Here is a 26,060-nt window from a genome sequence, read left to right as displayed (position 1 = left end):
GAATTTTATCTTTCGGGATATTGGGTTTCGGTATTTTGACTTTCGGGATTTTGGCTTTTGGGATTTTTGGTCATTCGGGATTTTGGCTTTCGGGAAGTTGATTTTTCGGGATTTTTTGGGATTTTGGGATTTTTACCAATTTGGGATATTGGCATTTGGGATTTTGGCTCATTCGGGATTTTAGGTTTTTGGGATATTGGATTTCCGTGATTTTGGCTTTCGAGGTTTTTGACTTTTCGGGATTTTCTTTTCGGGATTTTGGATTCAGAGATTTTGGCTTTTCGGAATTTTAACTTTCGGGACGTTGGTTTTTCGGGATTTTGGGTTTTTAGGATTTTTACCAATTTGGGATTTTGGCGTTTGGGATATTGCCATTCGGGATTTTGAATTTTCGGTATTTTGGATTTCGGAATTTTGGTTTTCGGGATTTTGGCGTTTGGGATATTGGCCAGCAGCGCTTGAAACTACGTAACAGAGAGAAAAAAATGGCCAGCTAACAGCCTAAAAAGGTGGACATCTTCTAGAAAACTTCATTTTTGACATTCTAACAAAGGTCTCCATGAATGCTGTCAGTCACTTTTCACTCACAATCTGATCGTCACAATTCTAGCTGCGATGAAAAATTTTGTCGTGAGATCTTCGTTTTGATATTCTCTCTGGTGAGAGTTTCATAAAATTTTTGAATTCACCTTCGATTACCCGACGTTTAACCTTTGCTGGAAACCGCAAGTCAACATCTCTGTCCGTTCTGTCTCCAAAAGCATTTAAGCTCTCTAGAAACGGCTTGCCGGACTGTCGAAAAAAAAGACGATTTTTAGCTGGTGTTGGGTGTCTAAATCGTGATCTATGAGGTCAAAACGTGCACATGCAAATTTTGGGCCTATACTGACGAGGTCGCGTATCACATTGGACCACTGAAGTTGAGATTCTAAAGAAGTCTAAAGAAAATTCAATTGAGCTGTTAAGCACAATTCAGAACATAAAATTTTATTGTATCAGCCATCGCGTCATTTGATTTTATTGCTATATTTGATAGAAAATATACATTTCGTTGCTTGAATCAGCAATTGTCGTATTATTATATTTATTATATTCAGCAAATCCTTTTTTGAGTCTGATGTGTATAGACGATTAAGAAGTTACAACAATTGCTCACCTAAGTGACGATATATTGAGGAATGTATCGAATGAGTAAATATGTTGATACAAAATTTGATATATGAATAAAACTTTTTCTACATGAAGCAAAGAACAGAAAATCTTGTCTCTTTCAATTCTGCTTGCTTCCTAAAGGATCTTTTTTATTATTAGGCAATTTCACAGCATTTTGGAGTTTACTCGTTAAAATGAAAATATGAAATTGCCCATACATTAAGCAGAGCTTATACATCTTGTATCAAAGTTTTTTTTATAGATGCTTTTTAATACTTTCTTTATTGCGATTGAAATGGCACCTAAAAATATTGTTGAATAAAGAGAGATATTTGCAAAATTGTTTTATACGATGCAAACACGGGGTTATTTTTTGGTAAGGAGAACAAAGTATGTGTAATCCAGATCCCTTGATAATTTTCACCTTTTTTTGAAGAATTAAAATATAATAGTTAATTTTTGGTGTCTTGCTAGTCATTCTAAAGTGAATGATTAGAGGAAGGGTTGTAGATGAAGGATGAGTAACTAGATACTCCTTCTAGTTGTTGTATTATTTCTTTTTCTATCTCTCTGAAAGAATGATTAAATGTATTTTTGTTTTTCTTTGAAAAAAAAGTGTTATTCTAAAAGAAATTCCAATTGTGTTTGTAGATACAAAACACAAACACAATCTCTTCGTTCTGATTCCATAACACCGTCACCGACTGGTTACGGTAGCGGCGATCACACGCCGGAGCCACAATCCGTGCTCCCGTCGCCAGCTGCCCGCGGTGTCGTGTGGGCTGTTACGGATATGGCCAGTGTACCGCGTGGCAGTGTCCTCATTGATCCGCAAACACTGCAGCCTATTGTCAATCAGGACGGGTAACTATTGTCTCGTCAATCGTGTTCTTTCTATATATATTTATTTATTTATTAATCTTCTCTTATTTGTTTAAAAAAAAATATTGTTTTATTTTCTGCCACTCACTCCGTTCTATTTCATGAATTTTATTACAAAAAAAGAAAAACTTTATAGAACAGTTTCTAGTTATTTTCCCATTGATACAAAAGTGTTTTATTTTTTGCAAAATATCATTTATTCTTCTTTTTAAAAATGCACTCTAGAAAAGTAGAATAACAACCAATACTGCAAAACAACTACTTTTTATTCTCTATTTTTATGTCCATTCACTTGCAAATTGTTGCTTCGTGAAAAAAAAAGACAAACACTGAAAGAACTGTGATAAAATTTTTCACAAATATTATTGAGAGCTTCAGATTGGCTCAGGATGATGAGGAACAAGATGGGGATTTAAATGAGATTTGCTGAAGCGCGAGGACGAAAAAAAATATAGTGAATGGAACTCTAGTTTTGTGTCATTGTTGTGGGAAAATTTGAAGAAATTGGTTAAATAAATTTTTAGCTGCAATTGTTCCTCATCATTGGAATGCGCTTCTATGTGGTGAATAATTGTGCTTTTTGTTCATGTGGCGATAATTCACTGCAATTGTTTAGCTTCATTCCGGTATAACATTGTGCCAAGCCACACTCACACACACACACACATACACAGACCAGTAGGAGAAGGCTTTCAGGTTTCGCACATACTTTGGCTTTGAACATTTCGTATATTTTCCCTTGTATTTTCCCATATTCCTTCAATAAATCTAAAAAATCCTTTTTTCCTCATGAATTTAACACTTTTTAGGTGTAAAAGTATATCTACATTTTTTAATGTTAATTTTACACCTTTTTAAGAGTAAAATTAGCATGGAAGAGGGTAACTTTAACCCCTAATACACCTAAAAAGCATAATATTTACACCGATTTCGGATCAATACTGCAGGGTAAAATAGACATTTCCGGAATGTTATTTTAACTTTTTCGGATTTCTCTCAGTGAATGTACACTGTGAAAAAAAGAGGGTGCGATTAACATTTTTTCCTCAGAAATTTAACATTTTTTAGGTGTAAAAATATATTAACATTTTTTAATGTTAATTTTACACCTTATTAAGAGTAAAACTTACATGAAAAAGGATACCTTTAACACCTAATACACCTAAAAAGGGTAATATTTACACCGATTTTGGATGAATACCGCAGGGTAAAATTAACATTTCCGAAATGTTATTTCTGAAATGTTAGAAAGTTAAAATAAGATTCCGGAAATGTTAATTTTACCCTACAGTATTGATCCGAAATCGGTGTAAATATTATGCTTCTTAGGTGTATTAGGGGTTAAAGTTAACCTCTTCCATGCTAATTTTACCCTTAAAAAGGTGTAAAATTAACATTAAAAAATGCTGATATATTTTTACACCTAAAAAGTGTTAAAGTTATGAGGAAAAGAAGTTAGACGCATCCACGTTTTTTTCTCAGTGAAGGAATATGAGAAAAACATGAAATGTTTGAAATCAGAGTATGTGCGAAGCCTGACAGCCTTACTCTATCCTTCTAAAACAAAATACTCACAAAACAAAAAAAAAACACCAACAAAAATAAATACATATTTTGTAGCATTCAATTACAACTTTAGTTACTTAGGGTAAATTAAGCTAATTCAAAACCTGCTCTAAATGGAAATTTTTCGTTACTCCAAATGGAAACGTCACTATTTTCATGATAAATACAGTACTAAATTATCATATTTATATATTTTCTATACCACAGTTTCAATATTTAGTTAATTTTGCTCCAAATAAAGCGAAAATCCATTCATATTCACAAATTTTAATTTGTTAATTTCTCAGAAAAATTAAAAGTGTACCTTTTCACCATCGAATTTTTCATCGTTCGACCATGTTTTCCAATGAAAAACACAATGCGGTGACTGTTGTTTATTCGTTTTGTTTAACATTTATGCCTTTATCTCATTTATGTCATTTGAAATAATTTTCAAATTGGAACTTTAAGATATCCTCACCGCTCATATGAGTTTTGAACAAAAAAAGATCATGATAAGTACGAGCCCAATTCAAGATCGCGGTTCAGGGTCAATTTTTCGTGTTTTTTGTTTGTTTTTTTTTTACTTTTTTTGATATAAAAGAATATGGAAATTTCAAATTTCCAAATTAAATAAAAAACTCCAAGTTACCTCATTTTACCTTAGGCTTCAAGAATAAATAAAATTTGAATTTTTTGTAGTTAATTTTTTTAGAATACTTTTATATAAAAATAGTGCAAGGCGCAAAATTGGAATTCTCAATGGTCAAATCTATATTTATTTTATTTTCTAAAGTACAGTCTAATAAATTCAGTTTTCAAATAAAAGCGAAAAAAAATTAAAAAGTGAGTAATAAAAATGAGATGAACAGGGAAGAGCAACTCTGCTAAATGCACTCTTTAAACCTTTTTAAGTAAGTGGCTAAAAATGGCTACAAAGATGGCTAAAAGTGGTAAAAAGTGACGATATAGTGGTTATTCTTACAATATTTAAAAAAATCATTAATTAACTAGTCCAACGTTAAATCTTAGGACAGTTTGTTTGACTTAGGGCAGAATCACATTGACAATAAAATGCTCGCCATAGCCTCACCGTATTTAATTAATTTACGCATTTTCATTGCAATTCTTACGCAAATATTCCATTACCGTATTACCTTATCTTATACTCGGTGGCACTAGGTGAAAATAATATTAAAAAAAACTGAAGAAATAAAATGAAAATGCGATAAACGGTGAGCAAAAAAACTGTACGATTAATTTCTCTTACAATTTTTTTCGCTCACCGTTTATCGAATTTTCGTTTTTCTTCAATTTTCTTATTATTTTCACCTAGTGCCACCGAGTATGAGATAAGGTAATACGGTAATCGAGAATTTGCATAAGAATTGCAATGAAAATGCGTAATGTAACGAAATACGGTGAGCATTTTACTATCAATGTGATTCTGTCCTTAACCGTAACCAATGAGTCCCGGTCAAAGTCCCGAAAAACAAAATTCTGAACGCCAAAATCCCGATTTCTTAGAAATATCATAGCTAATTTCGCTAATGTGATTGCGCTTGTTAGAGACAAAGGGAAATTTTGTTTTGAGAAATTATCCCAGACATTATCTTCCGTATAATTTCGTCCCCTTCAGTATTTTGACCAATAAGGATTTTGGCATTTCGGGAATTTTAACTTCGGGATATTATCCTTCAGGATATCGACCCATTCAAAATTTCGACACATTCGGGATTTTGACCTATTTAGGATTTTGATCAATTCAGGATTTTTGCTTTCGGGATTTTAGCACATTCGGGATTTTGACCAGTTCGGGATTTCGATCCATTTAGGATTTTTTGACCCATTGTTGATTTTGGCTTTCGGGATTTTGCTCCATTCGGGATTTCGACCTATTCGGGATTTTGATCTATTTGGGATCTTGACTCTTGGGATTGCGACCCAATCGTTATTTTGGTTTTTCGGGATTTTGACCCAATCGGGATTTCGACCCATATTAGGGATTTTAACCAATTCAGAATTTTTACTTTCGAAATTTCGACCCATTTTTGATTTTGGCTTTCGGGATTTTACTCCATTTGGGATTTCGACCTATTCGAAAATTCGACTTATTGCGGATTTTGACCTTTTCGGAATTTGAACTTTCGGGATTTCGACTCAGTCGGTATTTTGATTTTTCGATATTTTGACTCATTTGGGATTTTCGCTTTTGAGATTTTAGCACATTCGGGATTTTGACCTATTCAAGATTTCAATCCATTCAGGATTTTGACCCATTCTTGTTTTTCGCTTTCGGGATTTTGCTCCATTCGGGATTTCGACCTATTTGGGATTTTGATTTATTTGGGATCTTGGCTTTTGGGATTGCGAACTAATCGTTATTTTAGTTTTTCGGGATTTTAACCCATATTAGGGATTTTGACCAATTTAGTATTTTGGTTTTCGGGATTTTCACCCTTTTGGGATTTTGACCCATTTAGGATTTCAATCCAATTGGTATTTTGGATTTCGGAATATTGGTTTTCTGGATTTTAGCCAGCGCCAGTAACGAATGTATAGACCTAACTAACAACTTTCTAAAGCTTCAATTAGGGTAAAGTGATACAATTTGGACATAGTGTTACAAATTGGACAGGGATTTTTTATTGATAAATACAGTACTAAATTTTTTTTAAGCACAAGGAACCAAATTATAAAAAAAGCATTAAAAATATACAAATAAAAATGAAGTACTAAATTTATCAAGGAAAAAAGCTCTAACTTGTACCATTTTACCTTACCCTACGTCAATTTGACTTCTTCGTAAAAGTAGCGACAAGTGGCTATTCCACCCTAAACTAATTTATTTCTTTAATCAGTTAATTTTAGGAACAATTAAAAACCCTTTTAATTCTTTGTAACCTTTATGAACATACAGAGTTTATTAAATCGCCGCTAGGCGGGGCAAAATTTACATTTGATTTTTGATACCGTATTATGTTAATGAAAACTTAAGGCATGAATTTGCACATGAATCAGGGATGTTCCAAAAAGCAATTGAGCGTTAGCAAATTAAATTGTCCCAGTCTAATTGAATTCTACTGCTCTCCTAAATCCACATTCCAATCTTATGCAAAATAAGATTGATCTATAACACACATACAGATATTTACAAGGAACACAAGAGATTGATTTTTTTCTTTACTCTTTTGACTTTATTTTTGTTCTATATTTTCTTATAACAAAAAAAGCAATCTAGTGTTTGGGCTGGAAAGAATGTAAATGTGTCTTTTTTATATGTGGAAATGTATTTTTTTTTAAATTTTTTTTTTCAGTTCACTGTATTTATTTGATCCGTCAAATTTGCCACCAGGAAATCTTCACAATAACAATAACAATAATATTATGATAAAACCTCCAACACATGTGCCACGAAGCAAGAAATATGACAAGACAAAGACATCAATGAGGAACAATGAAAATTGTGATGGCAATGAAAGTAATAGTTTAACGCACAGCGTTATTATGGAAAATCAAACAACAAATTCTTCCAATGAAGGTATTACAAACTTTTGGGTTTGTTGGGTGATTTAGGGCACAGTGTAGCAATGATGTTTGTTGTTTTTGGTAGATTTAACTAGTCCCCAAATTGATGAGGATGATGTCAATGCAAGACAATCCGAATCTCCGGTGCAACAGCATCAGGTGGATGAAATGAAGATGTCACCGCAGAAAATGCAGAAGAGTCAAGCGACTAGTCCAAATATTCCTACGCAAGAGGTGATTCTTCAAGCAGTTGCAGTGAATGAAGTTGTAAGTTGTTATTTTTCTTTTTTTTTAAATAATTATTTAGGATAAGTGTGCCAAATTTCGGCATATTTGCATATAAGCACCGAAGTCCTAAGTTTGAAATGCAATATTTTTAATTCATATTGATATTTTTTGTTACTTCCTTTTCGGGAGGGTTTTGTGGAACCTTGAAAACTAGTTTATCATCTTTGTTTTTTTTAAATCACTTCCTAAAATATTGAAAAAAATAATAAAAATGTGGACATTGCTTTGGGTAGTATTCCGGCCACTTTGAGTGAAATTCCGGCCACCTTTTTTTTGACCACCTTTTGTGACGCAACGGATAGAAAATTTCAAAACGACAAACGGAACGAGTTTAATATTTAGTTTAATACGTTTATATGACTCAAGCCCTGAGATTTTCCGTGTAATTTGTTCTGAAGGCCTGAAGAGTAGCATCTCAAATTAACGCGCAGATTCCCGTAGCAATTTGCCTTTCCTGAACTATTCCAAGGCCTTTTCCACATCATCTTTTTCATAGAAGCGATGGTTTTTTTTTCTCTGGACATTGTAAAACTCAGAAATTGAAAAAAAAAACATAAAATTAATAAGAAATTTAGGAAAGCAAAAGATGTTGCCGGAATAGGCAACATTACCTCACTGGAAAAACGCACTGGATTACGCAAAATACAGGATCCAGCTGGGAAATTTTACCATCAATATAAAGATTTATTCATTATTAACTTAAACAGAAAGAATCTTTAACTAAAAACTAATCAATTTTCATGAAAAACATCGAAGGAAAACCCTCTGCATTTTATCACAAATCACAATACTGCTAAAAACACAAGTGATCTGAGCTCCCAGCGATCACAGTTAGCAGAAAAAAATAGCATTTTCAGATTTTTTTTTGCTGAATCGGTCTGCTGGCCAGTTAGCAGCTCTCGAACAAAAAGTGCTAAGCAAATACATGAAAATGGCACTGTTTAGCGCTCGCAGTGGATGATGGCAGAACTAAACACTGTCGGTAGATGGCGCTGGAAATCATTTAGCAGATTTTCTCTTTCATTTTTTTTCTTTTTCTCTCAAAATGAGCTTGGAATTTCCCCTGAAATTATGTATCAACTTGGGGGAGATTATATAATCACGATTTTTATTACCTATATTGTTATAGGATTTATGCTACGGTATGCTGTCTATAGAGAATGGTCAAATAGGAGTATTAACCATACTCCCGACCAAAAATTCTGCATTTTTTAGTAAATTGCATCATTATTTTCTTGAGAAAAAAAATTATTCTCAGGAAATATTCAATCGGGTGTTATAAAATTATTCATTATTTATGAAAAATATGTTTTTTCTTTTGAAAAGAGCATATTTTCCTCAATTTTTGCAATTAAATATTGGCATTTTTCCTGAAACAGCCATCGATGTATTATGCTCACATTCGGTCACAACTATTGTAATTGATCGCGAAACTGGATTTTTCTACATATTTAACTTATTTATGGTAAATAAAATTGCAGAAGCATTAAAAAACCGTTTTAAAAGATGTGGCTCCCCTACTTAGTAAGTTGAATGATGCTTTTAAAATTACTACAAAAAAGTCTATTAGAAAAATTTTTATTAAACCAATGCTGTATTGGTCTAATAAAACATTTTTGGAATATAAATTTTCTAAAGCACATTTTTGCGCAAAAAATTACTTTTATTATCGCGGTATAATAGCATATTAACAAATTATTGTTTTTCTTAATACTGCACATATTCTTTTTTAAATAAAAATGACACGTGTTAATATTTTTTAAAAGAGAGACTTTAAATACCTTTAAAGTCAGGAAAATATGCCAATTAGTTGGAAATTATTTTGCGTCGACTGTACCATTTAATGAAAATAATATAGGCTCTAAATTTGATATGTTCTTAGTCTTTTAGCATTTAAATGAGTTTCCGAAGCTTTTTCAGTATTTCTCGATTTTAGAATTCATGAAATGTTAAAATATCTTGAAAATTCCCAAGAATTTCTTTGGTTATTAATTTTCTGAAATAAGCGGACAAGAATTCTTGGCAATGCAATTTTAATTCAGGTATATTTATATATTATAATATTTATATATTTTTTTGTAAATGGATTTATAATATTTTTTTTCTTGATAAAATTAAACAATAATAATAATAATGCTGGCAATACAAAATACAAATTGGTAAACAATACAAAAATTAAATTGGTCGGAAAAGGTTGAAGAATACGTATTATTTAAAATATATTATAAATATATTTTTTTTTATTTTTGCGAATTTTAATCTTTTTTGCTTTTTTTAATGTCAAATGTGGTTATTGGAAGAATCATGAAATTGAAATTACACTCAAAGTGGCCGAAATTAGAAGCTGCACGAAATTTGGCACACTTAGGGTAAGTGTGCCAAATTCCGGCCAGCTTGCAATTTCGGCCATCTTTTTTGTTCCTCGAATATCCATGAACTTTTATATTTTACGTATTCTAGAGATTATACAATGCAAAAGAATAACAAAAAATGTAGCTTCGACAAACGAGATGACGTGAAAAAGGTATTGGAAGAATTCCCGAAGGGCAAGGAACTACAGTAGAGTCTTCTAAATTCGAACGCTCGGGGGGTATTTTTGACATTTCTGACCTCCCAAATTCGAACGATTTTTGCAAAACCAACGAAATTTATGTGAGATTAAATTGTACATTGAATCAAATTCCCGTACTTTCTCACAAGTATTAATGGTATCATACTTTCTTTTCATTTTGTACGATCATAATGTGTGTAAACATTCAGGAAGAAGCACATAAATATGATTTTCATTAATCCAGAATACGAATTTTTAAACATAACCTCACAATTGACATTTTGAATCCAAACGTCGTTCGAATTTGAGAGATTCAGATTTAAGAGACTCTACTGTCAGAGAATGAAGGTGGCCGAAATAGAGCACCAAAGCTATGTCTATATTTTTATTCATTTTAAAATGTATTAAGAATGATTTTAGAGTAAATAAACACGATAAACTCTTTACAATGTTCCAAGCAACACTCTTTAAGAAGAAAGAATAAAAAAATCAATTTAAATTTAAGATATTACATTTCAAACTTGAGACTTTGACGCTTGCATGCAACTATGCCGAAATTTGGCACACGTACCCTACCGTATAGAAAAAGAAATTATCAATCATCAGCCATTATATTAAAATTAATTTCTTGCCTAATCATCCATTTCTAACTGGCTCTCTCTATCCCTTTTTCTCTCTCTCTCTGTGTTTGTTTGTTGTTTCTCTCTCTTATCTGTCTCTCTGTGATTTAACTCCTTGAAAATCAGCCACCAATTGCGACTAATCAAAGCACAAGTTCAACACCGGCAAGCACATCTACCACAATCAATTGCGAATCTGCTTATTTAACAACAACTGCTTCTTCCACATCCACCGTCGCGACAACATCCCCTACCACGGAGCCCGTAGTGACTCCCAGCACAACTGTCACGAATGCCATCACCACCACCACATTCACTACCACATCCGGCACCCAATGCGCCACTAATCATCCCCATCAGCCATCGTCGACGTCGCATACTAATGCCACTCACAGCAGCAATAATGTACAGGATACGGTCAAGGTGCATCACCAGCAGCATCCCAGGCAGGAGGATACATCCTTGGCCAAGTCATCTGTGGTGCCGTCTGTGATTCCCGTGATGGGATATACAACCACAACGGGATATCCAGCCATGGAGAATGGTGCCATGTTTCCTGCCCCCAATGCTCCATTCCCAACATATCAGCAAGGGGTGAGTACCTACGTGCCATAACTTCAATAACCATAACAATAATTCTTGGGGGTTTATCAGAAGGAAAAAAAAATCATGTGAACATTGAAGACATCTTTATTGCTATTTGATATAATTTTGAATTTATAGAGCCCTCAATGCCTTACACATTGGCAATCTTCCACAGTGGTTCGTGTCTGAGATAAAATGTCACTGTCATCTCCAATAATTGCCTTAAATGTGTCTCGGCTAAAATAGAAATACAGTAGAGATTATGATTGTATAAAATGAAAAGAAAGTATGTTACCGCTAAGACTTGTGTGAAAGTACGGGAATTTGATTCAAAATATAATTTAATCTCACATAAATTTCGTTAGTTTTGAAAAAATCGTTCGAATTTGGGAGGTCAGAAATGTCAAAAATACCCCCCGAGCGTTCGAATTTAGAAGACTCTACTGTACATATAAATTTTCTATATTATTTGACATCTTGTAAGGTAGCAGAAACTAGTATTTCTTTACATTACATTGAGCATTGTCAACCATCCAATCAAATATAAAATATTGAAGAAAATCCAGTTCATGGCCTCATAATTCTGAGACCAAGATGAAAATCAAGATCAAGAAATTTTCAAGATTTTGGTATTCTGAAATCGAAAAAAACATCAAGATCATGATGTCAAATCTGTCAAGTGTCTCGAACTCTTGAAATCCAAGACACAAACCATGTGGATTTCAAAATTTCCAATTTTTGAATCAATATTTCAGGATATCAAGACGTCAAATTTCTTACACTCAGTCCCGGCATTAAGTCCTTCGGGATTATGCACCTGACGGAATTATGCAAGTTTGCCTACCATTGGGAGTCAATTTATGAAATCATTTTTGAAATACGCCTGAATGTATACTAGGGTAAAGTGTATAATTTGGAATTAGTGTTACAAGTTGGACAATTCGCCGGTACAAGTTGGACATGGCTTTTTTCTTGATAAATACAGTACTATTTTTTTTAAGCACCAGGAACCAAATTATAAAATTAAAGCATTAAAAATATACAAATAAAAATGAAGTAATAAATTTATCAAGACAAAAAGCCCTGTCCAAATTGTACCATTGTCCAACTTGTACCACTGTCCAACTTATCCCACTTTACCCTATATGCGACGCTGGAAATTTGAAAACATTTTGCTACTTTTTCAGAATAAAATCTCTTTTATTGAGGTATTTTTTTTTAAATATTCTAACCATTTATTGAAGAACCCTGACCAAAAAGTACTGTTTGTTAATGCATTTCTATTAAACATTGAATACTTTTGTTTGAACTACTTTTACTCCGCGCGAAATTCGTTCTACGGCCGATTTATTCAAAAGAAAGCCCTTGCGTGCGGGTATGCAAATTTTCTCAATGCGTAATGAAATTTCACGCGTTTTTTTTCGGTCCCGAAAATGTGTATAATACCGTTATTGAGTGTATTTTCTTGAAATAATTCCAAGAATCTTTCAGACGTGCTTGATAATTTCAGGATACTGACAATTTGAGGAGTTTCATAAGGAAATCGCTCTTGATAAGGAATATTAAGTGTGGGTTGTTCGAAGAAGTGTGGAAAAATCTTGATATCTTGGTTCTTAGCTACTAAGACATTTAAAATGCCATAAATCTATTGCATTAGAATATGAAATCTTTATCTTGGAAATATACAGCTTAAAATTCTGATCTTGATCTTAGTCTCAGAATGAGTTCCAAGTTTTTAAAAACATTGACTGGACTAATCTTGAATAAAGTTAATGGACATTTGACAAATGATTAGTGAGAGTTTCAGAGTCATTATACTTTGACTTTCAAAAATTCAAGATGACGATTTTTTTATGTCACAGGTGTGTATGGACGAAATCTTCATCTGGACCACCTCCAAAACATATCCAAAAATAAAAGAAATCGTAGGAGACGTTTTTTAAATAAACAAAAAAAAAACATAGTTTTGACAGATTGAATACGGTAGGAAATAAAAAAGTCATAATAGTGGTTCTTGGATAGACTTATGGGGGTCTCCGGAAGAAGAGAAGTTCGTATCTCTTACCGTTTGGTCTCTAATTGGGTTACAAGTTTACGAACAAAAAAGAAACAAGGGGTAACTCATATTGAGAAACCCTTTTTAATTGTAAACGAAACGCCGATTCGCGAAACCCGAAAAGACCAATTTTTATATAGCTCTGACAAACCCAAAAATTCCATCGCGAAATCCGCAAAACTCAAGAATTACATCGAGAAAGCCTTGAAACTCCAGAATTGCGTCGCGTAACCCGAGAAACCCAAGAATTGTATCACGAAATCCGCAAAACTCAAGAATTGCACTGGGAAACCCAAGAAACACAGTTTTGCATCGCTCCAAGAAACCCAAAAATTGCATCGGGCAATCCGAAAAACGCAAGAATTACGTCATGAAATCCAAGAAACCCAAAAATTGTAACGCGAAATCCGAAAAACCGAAGAATTGCATCAGGAAATCCGCAAAACTCAAGAATTGCATTGGTAAAGCTGAGAAATCTAAGAATTGCATTGTGAAGCAAGAGATATCAGAAATTGTTTTCAATAAAATTGGAAATGAATCACCCCTTGAAGAAAAATAAAAGATAAATCATTTACGGACACTTTACCGATTGAGACCAATGCAGCCGAGTTGAAAATTTCAAACCTACCAAAAAAAAAAAGCAGTTTAACCGAATTGATTAAAAAGTAAGTCTTCCAGAGGTGCCCACCCGGCAAATTCTGCAGAATTCTGCAGAAATTCGTCAGATTTGAAAATGTAACTGTCGAAAATTCTGCAGAATTTCTGCAAAATTTTGTTCTAAGGGTGGATTCGATCGTTGTATGAAAATTCTGTAAAATTTTCTGCAGAATTTCTACAGAAAATTTTATGAATTTTCGGTACTTTCCTCAAGATGTCGTACTGTCAAAATGGACTTGGAATATTTTCTCTAAAATTATTTATCATGTCGAGACTTTAGTTATTTTTCTATGTTTTCCAGTTCATGACAGATTTAATCGATTCATGTTCACTTTCAAATTACCCAAAATTGCTTTGAAATAATACTGGTTCCGAATAAAAAGTCATCGTCGTGCCAATTAAGATCTTCAATCGATGAAGTGGATAAACGAAGAGGACTGAGGAAAACAGTCGAGACAGGAACCAACACAAAGAAAAGTCGATAATGCAGAAACACTTGAGAACACTAATGTGATAAAAAAACGTGTTCATTTTTTATTGGAATGATTGGAATAGCACCATTTAGGCTATAAATATTATCTTAATGTTCAAATAATTTTATTTCGGAAAATCTTTTCTGTCCTTCCGAATTTCATTGAATAAATCATTTATTTTGCCGAAATTGCTGATAATAAATAATTCTGTAGCATTTGCCCTATTTTGAAGAATTAGAGAGGAAGAAAATTTTTGTCCTTGATGTGCGTAGAAAATAGAAAAGTATTCTGAGAGAGAGTTTTCTTCTGAGAAACCCCTCAAGGATAATTTCTCTTGAATGTGGCATGTGTCGGAAATGGATGTCTGAATATGACCTCAATGATAAATGTTTGTGCGTCGGTGGCCTCGTTTCAGCCGGACGGAAGTGTGTATGCTGTTCCGCCGATGGTGTACGCCTATCCGCCTCCTATGGAGTCCGAAATGTCTGGCTACTTCCTGCCCATGTACGATCAAGCGGGTACACCTCGTGACACGGGTCTCATGCCTGCACCTACGCCAACAGCAGCTCTCTATCAGCCAGCAGCCGCGGCGGCAGCGGCTGCTGCGGCTACGGTGGTACCCATGACGCCATATGCGCCCACTGCTTACTCGAGCGGCCCACTGTACACTCAGGGTCAGGTGGTCTATACGGCAGCCACGGATCAGTTTGGGAGTCCGGCGGCAGCCGCGGCTACGCCCCAGTACCCAATCCCAGCGTATCCTACCATGACGTATCCGTATCCTACGTACAACGGCACCACGACATATCAGGGCTACTGGGGCCAGCCAATGGCCACAACGTACTATGTGCCACAACCGCAATTGGTGCCACATCCAGCACCAACGGCCAATGGAACTGTGGGCGGTAGCAGCAAGAGGGGCAGTCCGCCGCAGAATACCACTCAGCAGAGTCACGGATCAAATCCATCCACGCCGCAGACGACGACATTCAACAATCCCTTCGGGTCAGCGGGTGTGCCAGTTGCTGCTGCTGGCGATCCAGCCACCATGTACGCTTTACCTCAACCTGTCTACCCCAATATGCTTCCATACGCTTCGCCGGCCACGGTTCCTGGACCGGCGAGTGCGGCTGTTCCTCATCTGCCGCATCATCCACATGCTCATCACGGGGGATCAGATGGTGTCAAAATAAGGTAAGAGATTAATTGTTTTTTAGTGCCAGCTTAAAGGGGGAAGGTTAAGTGTGATGATGACCTAAAAATGTGTGTTCCATTAACCCTTTAACGACGAGACACTTTACGGACTGAAAATCAACAATAAAAATTAAACTGAGAAACATAATCAATGATAAGTCTTACATCTAACCTTGGAAAGTCCAACAGAGTCTGATTCGGTGTATTATGTGCTTCTATGGACGATAGGGACAAAAATAGCCCAAAAATTTAAGTAATTTTTCTGACAATACCAATGAATAATATTTTTTCTTTTAATGAAAAATATCACGTATGAGTATTGTAGTTTTTATTGCCAAAAGGGTTTTGCTAAAAAAAATTGGAAGTATAAAAAAGAAATAAAATCAATTATGAATTTGAGAATTTAAAAAATCGCCATTTTTGAGCTTAAATATTTACTACATAGCAAATAGCTAGAGACTTGCAAAAAATATCGTAGATTCCTTCAACCTTCTACTTTATAATTATGTGCAGACGTAAGAAAAAAATAACTTTAGGTAGTCAGGAAAAAATATATTCTTTATGGGACACCGGTGTTCCAATCGTCCTTAAAGGGTTAATCTGTTTTATGACTCTTCAAGACCGCTGTTTACCTCCACCAAAAAGAGACACTTTATACATCCCATTATTGTTTTTGTTCCATTTTATATAGGAAGCAGACGGTTTTTACCTCATTTGTTATGATTTTAGGATAGTAAAATCGTAAAATGGCGAAAAATTGAAAATAAATTTTTTAGTGGCCATATTTAAGGGCGGAACCTGAAAGAGAATGGCAAAAATAGTGTTTTTCACAATTTTTTAAAGAAGAATGTTTAAAAAAAAATGACAAAAGCTTCATGAAATTTTTGGTACATGCTTAAGGTAAAGTGCCCTGAATTCGACCGGTAGAGTTATTTATTCAATTTATTTATATTTGCACTAATATTTGGCGTATGATCTAACATTAATCGGTCAATTATACACGAAATTCAAGAAATTAAAAAAAAAACTTAAAAACAATAAAATAGAAAATTCTCAAATTTTTAAATTAACCGTTACTGAAGGTAATAAAAGCTATCTAATAAAAGCTACCTAAAAGCTAGGTAATATTTAATAAATAAAAGCTTGAAAAGCTTTTATTTAGTAAATCTTATGAGCTTTTTCCAAAAGCCCAAAATCTTCCAATTTTGATTTAAAATGCATTTCTGATGAATTTCTCTTAAGAAGTATTTCATAAATTGTATTATTAAAAGAACATCAAAGAGATTTTTATAAAGAACTTTGAGAAAGCTATTCGTCTATTTTTCTTTAAAAAAAAAGGATGGCAAAGCTTCCCAGGCTTTATGAAGTGCTCGAACTCTTGATTTAAGCGGTCATCAGACTAGCGGTTTAGCCCAGTTCTAGAAGGTCTCAAAATCTTAAATAATGAGCAATTTCATTGCTTTTTATGGCCTAGTAAGTCACTTATCTTTAATAATCCAGTACTAAGTTCAATTCTTCAAAAAATCATGATTGATAAGAAATCAGAGCAGTTATGGCTAAGCCTTAGGTCTGAATCTAGTATTGGATGCTATACCGGTTTAAACCGATTCATAAATCACTCAAAAGATCCCCTAAAATAGTTTAAGATGTAATAGAATTAATTTTTCAGACAAAAATTACCTATCGGTTCTTAACCGGTACATTACCGGTTCATAACCGATTGTAGCCGGTTCAGTTTTATCTGAAATTCAAAGACCTTTCCAACGAGCCCAAACGTTATACTATTCGGTTGAGAAACACGCTCTTTAGAGCCTTTTTAACCATTAACCTTGAAAAATTGTTCAATGATTCAACAGTTTATTCGTATATGGACGAAAAGTCCGCCTGGATAATCTCTAAAACATATCTAAAAATGAAAAAAAAATCGACCTGTTGGTAGCTGATTTTCGGAACCATTCCTCAAAAAACAGACCTTGCGGTAGGCAGGATTTCTCCCAGTAGGTTTATCTGAAATCAAAGAAGCAAATAAACACATTTTGTATTGTAAAAATGGTTCTGATTAAAGGGAGTGCAAATCCTTCGTACAAACAGTAGATATATATAATATTATATTTTAATAGGTAAGTCCAATACCTCAAATTTTCAGAAAGGAGCAACGGGTGAAATCCGTAAGGAACATAGGGGAAAGTGCCCATGCTTGATACCATTTGTAGCTTCGTGATGACTAAATTTTCTATGTTTCACAATATATATGTGACTCATCACAACTATATATTAAAAACTATGGGAAAGTAGCCAGTTTTTCAAATATATTGCGGAGTCACGTTTATTGAGAAACAGGAAAAATTTAGTCGTTACGAAGCTTCCAATGGTATAAAGCATGGGCCCTTTCCCCTAGAGAAAAAAAATTGAATTGTCCGAAGCTTGAGTCGTCTGAAGGTAGTGCACTTTTTCGTCAATTCTGATTTTTTTTTATTTTTCCAAAATTAATTTAATTTTAAATTTAATTAATTTTAAAATGTTGCGGTTAAGCACTAATTTATAGTTCTTTGTACCAACTACCGAACACACCTTCCCCCTTAGCAAATCTAATTGGACTTTATTTGGGAATAAAATTTATACTCAGATTCTCTTTGAGTATTTAACCTATACAGAAAAAAATATTTTGTAAAATTGTTCGTAAATGTTTGTGAATTCTTATGGGAGACTTACAAAATGCTCGTGAATCGTATAATCTACAAACAAGTTTGTAAAAGTTTGTACTTTTCTCACAAACATTGTTCGTAAAATGATCATTTGACGAAAATTTTTTTGTACTTTTACAAACATTTGTTCGTAAATGTGTTGTGAATCTTTCACAACACATCTTCATTCCATTTCATATTTTTCCACCTTTTCTCTTACCTATTTGCTTTTCTTCATTTTCCCATTCCTATTTTGTCCACTCATTATTCTATATTTCCTCTTCCCTCTTTACCATTCCCACTCTTTCCACAATTTCCCACCTTTCCCTATTGAGTATTTAAGCTAGGTTAACAGTAGAATAAAGGTGCAATATGCTGTCGAATGTAAAAGTCATGTAATCCGGCTCAAATAAAATTATTAATTTAAAAACTCTACAAATGTTCGTAAACACACTAAAAACTGTTCGTAAAATTTTATCATTTGTTCGTATTTGTTCGTAAATTTTTGTTTGTCTGGCAGAAATTTACGAACAAATGACAAAATTTTACAAATATTTTTAGTGTGTTTACGAACATTTACGAACAAATGTTTGTAAAAGTACAAAATATGTTCGTCAAATGATCATGTTACGAACAATGTTTGTGAAAAAGTACAAAATTTTACGAACTTGTTTGTGGGTTATGATTTACGAGCATTTCGTAACTCCCTCATAGGAATTCACAAACATTTTTACAAAATCTTTTTTTCCGTGTAGATTCTAGTATTTTGAGTGATTCAATTAATATTGAACCCTTTAGATATGGCGTGATGTCAACGTCACAGTCACAGCCAGCTCCTCAAGCTCATCAGAATCCCATTCATTCTGATTCAACGCAAAGCTCCTACAATGCTCAGAGTTCTGGAACTCCACAGTCAGCCCCTAGTACACCCCTGTCCTTACCACTTCCTCTGCCAACGGGTCATATGTCCAAGGGCGGACCACCCATTTTTCCCACGCCACCAATCATGACGAATGGCTTCGGGCCGCAATTCCCGGGCTCGGTGGCGAGTGGGGAAAATGGGTATTCAGGCAGCTATGAGAGGAAGAACAATGCCAATGGCAGTGGGCAACAGACGGGGCAGCATTCGAATCAGCAGAATGGCAGACGAAATAATAATAATAATAGTGGTGCTCCGGGGAGTGGTGGAAGATCTGGGCAGAATTCCTTCGGTGGACCCCATATGTCACAACAGACAAATACGACTCATTCGGCTGGTCCGAGGAAGAATTTATCACATGACAATACTCAAGGCAATGTCACACAGAATCGTCCAGCAAATTCAGGACCCTTCCAGAAGCCCCGGAATGGCGGGGAAGGAGGTCCGGGGCCCAAGGGTGGCTCTGTGCACTCTGGGCCAGTGACATCGGGCACTGGGGCCAATACCATGTCCCAGAGCAGTGTGGACAAGGTGACAACGCCACGGGGACCACGGCCAAAGCCAGCGAATCTCGATCTCAGGCGCAGCAATAGTCAGCGCAATACACCGAGCACCAACTCCACAGAGAGCAACAATTCACCCAACAGTATTGCTTCGAGTGAGCATCAGCCTGTGTATATGACCAGGGGTACTCACAATCCACCCTTGGCACATCATCCGGCCACAGCTACAGCCATGGGAATCGATCCTACAGCCTGCCATCAGCCACTCATCGGGGCAGCCTACAATCCAGCTGCAGGGATGTACGTGAAATTCGGCCAGACATATTTCACTCATGTAAGTCGACCTCCTCCTCATTGATTTTTTTTTTGTTTTTTCAACCCCAACAGCGCAACATTTTTGCTCTCACAGAACGTCCAAAAGGTCAAGTTTAATGAGTTGGCAAAATATATTCGTGTCAAGCCTAGAAAAGGGCTTTTCACGTGACGATAAATTGGAATTTTACAAGAAAATTTATATTCACTGAAGTTTAATCATAATGCCTCATATTCCAGTGAATTATGACAATTAGAAGGATAAATTGCTTGAAAATTAGAACGGATTTGGATTTAATATAGAAATTCTAGAACTACATTAAAAAGTTAGAATTTGATTTATTATAGCCTCTCTGAAATTTCTATTACAATTTTCCTCTCAAGTGCTCGAATACGAAGAGGATGTAAGGTACAATTACTCGAATCACTAAGGAAAATGTTTTTTGACATAATATTGGAAATTGCTATTCAGTATTGCAAGAGCACATATTTAGCCAGAAGATTGCTTTGGGTAAAATAGTTTTAAATTTCCTTCATTCTCTTTACTGAAAAGAAGAAGAAAGCAAAATGTTATATAAAACCAAAGGGATGACAAAGCGTCTCAGGCATTGCGAAGTGCCTGGTGACTTAGTTAGATGCTATACCTCAAACCGTTTTCAACCGATTTGAACCAATTCATAAATTACTGAAAAATTTACCCAAAATAGCTAAGGAGTAATTGGAATCAGTTCGGGATTGTAAAGAATTCCAAGACCTTTCCAATGAGCGCAAATATGATAACATTCAGTTGAGAAATCAGGTCTCTAGAGCCTTTTTAACCTTTAATCTTGAAAAATCGTTATAACAGTGAGAGAAATTCGAAAAAGTCAAAATAACATTCCGGAAATGTTAGTTTTACCCTGCATTATTGATCCGAAAACAGTGTAAATATTACCCTTTTAGGTGTATTATGGGTTAAAGTGATCCTTTTTCATGTTAATTTTATCCTTAAAAAGGTGTAAAATTAACATTAAAAAATGTTGATATATTTTTAGACCTAAAAAGTGTTAAAGTCACGAGGAAAAAAAGTTAATCGCAGCCTCTTTTTCTCAGTGAAGGTGTGATTCAACGGTATTTTCGTATATGGACGAAATGTCTTCCTGGGTAATTTGTAATACACATCCAAATAAGCCCAGAAAACCTTATGGTAATTGAGATTCTTTACAGACGACCTCGAAATTCATACAACTCGGGGTGCTTGACACTCGAAATACTTGAAAATTCGATTATGAGCTGAATTTTAGGGGTAAGGGAAGAATCACATTTACAATAAAATGCTCGCCGTAGCCTCACCGTATTTCATTAATTTACGAATTTTCATCGCAATTCTTACACAAATATTCCATTACCGTATTACCTTATCTCATACTCAGTGGCGCTACGTGAAAATAATACAAGAAAATTGAAGAAATAAAACGAATAAAATAGAAAAAAAATTGTAAGAGAAATTAATCGTACAGTTTTTTTGCTCACCGTTTATCGCATTTTCGCTTTATTTCTTCAATTTTCTTATATTATTTTCACCTAGTGCCACCGAGTATGAGATAAGGTAATACGGTATGAATTGCAATGAAAATGTGTAAATTAACGAAATACGGTGATCATTTTACTATCAATGTGATTCTCCCTATGGAATTGTCTTGGAAGCAGAAACAGATAACATTGGCTCGACGTGATTCTTTACCCACAAAATTCAACTTACAATAGAATTTTCAAGCATTCCGAGATGCAAGCACCCTTAGCTGCACGTATTCTGAATTTCCCTGTAAAGGTTCCTAGACCATAAGCTTATCTGGGTTTATCACTGCTCGTGTTCTATTCTAAATATCTTAAGTGCAGAAAGCCGACAAAAGTTTTAGTGTAAAAAAATTATCTTTTCCCACAATAACTTTGCAAAAATACACTGGTGCTTATATGACCGTTTTTAGTCGACTATACGTTATTTAAAATAATGTTTAAAAGAAAATCCTTACAAATTTAAATGATTCTTTGATGTTGTCGTAGTTCGTCACATGGACAAAATGCCGGCTGTGGTCAAAAAACGTGTCCCAAAACAAATAAATTGAATTATCTCGGCTACCGAGTAACCGATAAGATCAAGTTTTAGAGCGAAATTATGGAGGAGACTCTGGCCTATATTCCACAATTATCTTTCTGTCAGATAATTTACATCCTAGATATTTTGATTTAAATATACCTATCAGAAAAAAATTAACAAAAGTTAAAAAAAAAACTCAAGTTTTCAGGAGTGATTCTATCTTATTGGCCGCCACTGTATATACAGGGGATCCCGAGATTAGGGGAAAGTACTCAGCCTTCGAACGTTTTATGCCGAAGGCACTTATAGATAATTATATCATGTAATTATGAATATGAATAATTGATGATAAGCTAACTAATATCACGGTGCGACAAAATTTACCTTTTTGTGGGTGTCTTTGACGAGAGTGCCAAAACTTGTTAGAGGGTCATTTAAGGACCTCAAATCTGCAATCCGTTTGTCCGGGTCACCTCTAGATTTTTTTCAAAAAGCATATTTAGTTTTTTGATGTTTTATAAAATTCAAAAATTCATATCTCCGGTTCTAATTATCCGGTGTTAGTCACATAAAGCTAAACTGACGCGTAATTTCATACTCTATAACTCTTGTGAATATATCAAGCATCTACGATGAAAATGAAGTATATTTTTTAAAGATTTTTTGAAAAAGGGCACCTAAAATGGTGCATTTTTCTGTGTTTTTTCCATCTTCTAGTAATTATCCCACTTTAATAGAGCATTTTATATGTCAAATAACTATGCCTAAGAGTTAGAGAATTTAATATTCTTTCATATCTTTTTGGTTTAAATTTTCTATCCTAATTCGTTTATTCACAATAATTTATTGATATATATCGTGAAGATCCGAGCAGAAAAACCAATAAAAATGTCTAAAAGGGCAAAAATCAAAATCTTCGAAAAGAAAAGAAAATTCAATAATAAATAGAATTCAACAATTTTTGAATTTACAAATAAAAATTCAAGAATTTTTAAATTCAACAATTCCAAATTCAACATCTTGAAATTCAACAAATTTAAATTACTTTTTCCAAATTTAACACTATAATAGTGGTGTGAAAGATTACACTCTATAATAGTGTTAATTTTTTTACTGTGTATAATAAGCTGATCTAGGCTTGTCTGTCCATTTTGTTTTCAATGAAACAGATAATTTATACAAAAGAGCACTCTTCACAAAATACAATTTTTCCATTTGATTATGTCCTTTGAGTAATCTTTACCATTTTCTAAAAAGGATAATAAAATGACATTGTCTGACTTCGTTTATTTAGGTCAGACAAAATAAATTCAGGGAAATTGTTTTTAGAATTCTTGGAAATTTTAATTAATTTTGTTTACTGTCTAATAATGCAGAAGGGTTAATTATAGAAAATTGATTTAATCACTAGGAAGAGGCTTATTGGATTTTGTTATATTAGAGTTTTAAATTTCATTGTAAAATCATTTTGTATTTTCGGAATTGTTTGTTTCTCTAAAAAGAGAGAGAGAGGAACAACAATTGTGTTAATGCTATGAGAGCCTTTTGATGAGAGTTTATGAATAATTTTGTGTTGAAAAGAGGCTTTTTGTTGTGCAAAGGATAAAATATGGTTTTGATGCTATTTTTCTTGCAAAGTGTGCCCTTTTTTGAGGGAAGAAGAAAAGTTGCGCTGGGGGTAAAATTTTTTTATGTTATTTTTTGTGTTGTAAAATTAGAATTTCCACATATTATTCATGTTTTGTGGGAGTTTGATTGGGGGATGCTCTTGGGGGGGGAATAGGGAGAAAGTGCAATAAAAAAAGGAGGAAAAGCATTTCTTTTATACTGATACTTGGGCATGTGCTTTTCCCTTCTTTTTCTTTCTTTCAATTGTTTTGTGTAATGCAGCCAACAATGGGTTTGACATCAAATCGTCGATCGCCACCGTCAGATGTTCGTCCACCGCCTCTGACACCCATTGCCCCGGGAATGTATCCCATGAATATGATGCTGCCAGGTAATAAATATTTTATGAGGCCTAATGAAAGTGAGTGGATGGCTAAAAAATGGTCTTGTGTGTCGAAAATAGCACCACGTCATTTGGGGCCACGTCCAACGCATTCGGGCGGCTACAAGGGTGGAAACAAGGGTGGTGGCCATCCGCCAGCTGGAGTGGCAGCTTCGGCAACACCCAGATAAATCCGGGCGTACTCCCAAGATTATTAAAGTGCGAGTGATAGTGCGAGAAAGAAAGAAATTATGCGTGTGGCTTTTTTTTTTGGGATTGGAATGCAAAGAAGTAAAAGGAGAAAGATTAAAATTTTTCCATGTTCCAGGATCTTCCGAAAAAAAAATTGAGTTTGGGGCTGAAATGATGAAGAAGGGGGGAATAGGGGGATGTAGATGAAGGTACTGGATGAGAATTTGGATGCGATCTGAGAGAGGGTATTCTTGATAGGACGTGAAAATTTCAAGGATAGAAGTTACATGAGAAAGAAAAAAATAATCATTAAGGATGTGCAAGAAAAGAGAGATTAAATAAAAAAAAGCGTGTGAATGAGTCAAACTATTTTTAATATAATTATTATTATTATATTACAATATGATAAAGAATATATAAATATACACCTATTATATGATAAATTAAAGATCTACAAAAAAAGAGTTATTTAACATGTAAGGAAGAGAAATATTATATGATTAGAAGGAGAAGATAATGAAAAAATATTACCGCCCGAGGAGACCACGAAAAAAAAAAACAAGTGACAAAGAGAATAAGGAAAGGGAGAGCACGAAGGTGGAAGAAGGTGAATGAATTTGGGACGAGAAAGGGGGGAATGTTTGCAAAAAAATAAATGCAGCAACATAAAATGCGTGGATGGAATGAAGTACGGAAAGAGAATGTGCGTGAAAGAAGAATGAGAATCTACCGAAACTGTGAGAATTTGCCATATTTACTTAAAAAAAAAAGAAAGAAAAAAATAAGTCGAAGATTAGAGAAGTAAAGAATAATAAAAAAAAATGATGAAAGCAAAAAAAAGAGAAATAAGAATATTAAAAAAGGGATAATTATTAATTAAATAATAAATAATAATTTCATCAAGTTATGTTTGACTCCTAATCTATTCATTAATGATTAAAGAAAAAAAAGAAAGATGAATAAAAAAAATATGAAGCAGGTAATTTAATAATTAAAAAATTTATTATTATGACAATGATCTCGTTTTCCCCCTCCCTTTTTTTCCTTCGGATTGGACGATTGAACGATGAAAGAGTGCGTGAGTGTGAGCGATACTAAAAAAAAAAAAACATCTCGAAATAATTTTTTGAATTTTTTTATACAAAAAAAAAACGATACAAGGAAAAGAGTATGACTACAAAATCCATCTTATTATTTAATCTTTAAGCTATTTTTTTTTGTTTTCTGTATTATATTGAGGAAATATATATTGTTTTTTTTTTCTTTTTACTTCTGTATATTTTTTTCGAGGTATATAAAAAAAAGTGAAAAAAAACGAAATTATCAATATACTATTGATGAGGTAAAAAAAAAGTGAAATAATAAAAAAAAAAGTTGAAAGAAAATTTTTTGTTGCCTATTCTATATACTATATACAAGAGAAGATGAAGGAAAACAAGTTGAATAAATGTGTTACTCTAAGATGAATATATTACGAAAATGTATTTATTTTAATTTATATACAAGAAATATATATATGAGGAATCCTAAACAACATTCCGCTCTTTTTTGTACCAGAAACACGCAGGAGGTTTTCTTGGGCTTCAAAGGAGTTTTCATGGAAAGCAGCTGTGATGATCTCTACCGAAAATAATTCAAATGAAAAAAAAGTTTGTCCTTGGTAAGTGTGCCAAATTCTGGCCAGCTTGCAATTCCGATCACCTTTTATGTTCCTCAAATTTCCATGAATTTTTAGTTTTTATATACTCTAGAGCAGAGGTGTGCAAGAAACCGTTGAAATCGAATTAACGTCAAAATAAGTTTGTTATAGTAGCGTTTTGACCATTGACGTACATGTTTCATTTGACGTTAA

The 26,060-nt window shown here is 34.0% G+C and overlaps 1 protein-coding gene across 10 annotated transcripts in view; it reads left to right on the top strand.

Moving 5' to 3' along the window:
- Positions 1-25,742, top strand: part of LOC129804547 (protein encore) — a 177,809-nt gene extending 152,067 nt beyond the window's left edge. For 3 of the 10 annotated variants that reach the window (XM_055851909.1, XM_055851912.1, XM_055851910.1), the window contains 7 exons: positions 1,804-2,016; positions 6,897-7,120; positions 7,193-7,374; positions 10,693-11,160; positions 14,753-15,531; positions 19,014-19,971; positions 23,917-25,742. In XM_055851909.1, coding sequence (XP_055707884.1) covers positions 1,804-2,016; positions 6,897-7,120; positions 7,193-7,374; positions 10,693-11,160; positions 14,753-15,531; positions 19,014-19,971; positions 23,917-24,207 — 3,115 coding nt within the window. In that variant the 3' untranslated portion in view covers positions 24,208-25,742. The remainder of the gene's footprint in view (positions 1-1,803; positions 2,017-6,896; positions 7,121-7,192; positions 7,375-10,692; positions 11,161-14,752; positions 15,532-19,013; positions 19,972-23,916) is intronic. The other 7 variants (XM_055851917.1, XM_055851914.1, XM_055851916.1 and 4 more) reach the window with 5 other exon arrangements.
- Positions 25,743-26,060: the final 318 nt, after the last annotated feature.

This window comes from Phlebotomus papatasi, chromosome 2, assembly GCF_024763615.1.
Source record: "Phlebotomus papatasi isolate M1 chromosome 2, Ppap_2.1, whole genome shotgun sequence".
NCBI classification, from domain to species: Eukaryota; Metazoa; Arthropoda; class Insecta; order Diptera; family Psychodidae; genus Phlebotomus; species Phlebotomus papatasi.
The sequence above is the reverse complement of the archived record's forward strand: the minus strand, read 5'-3'. Positions and strand labels throughout refer to the sequence as shown.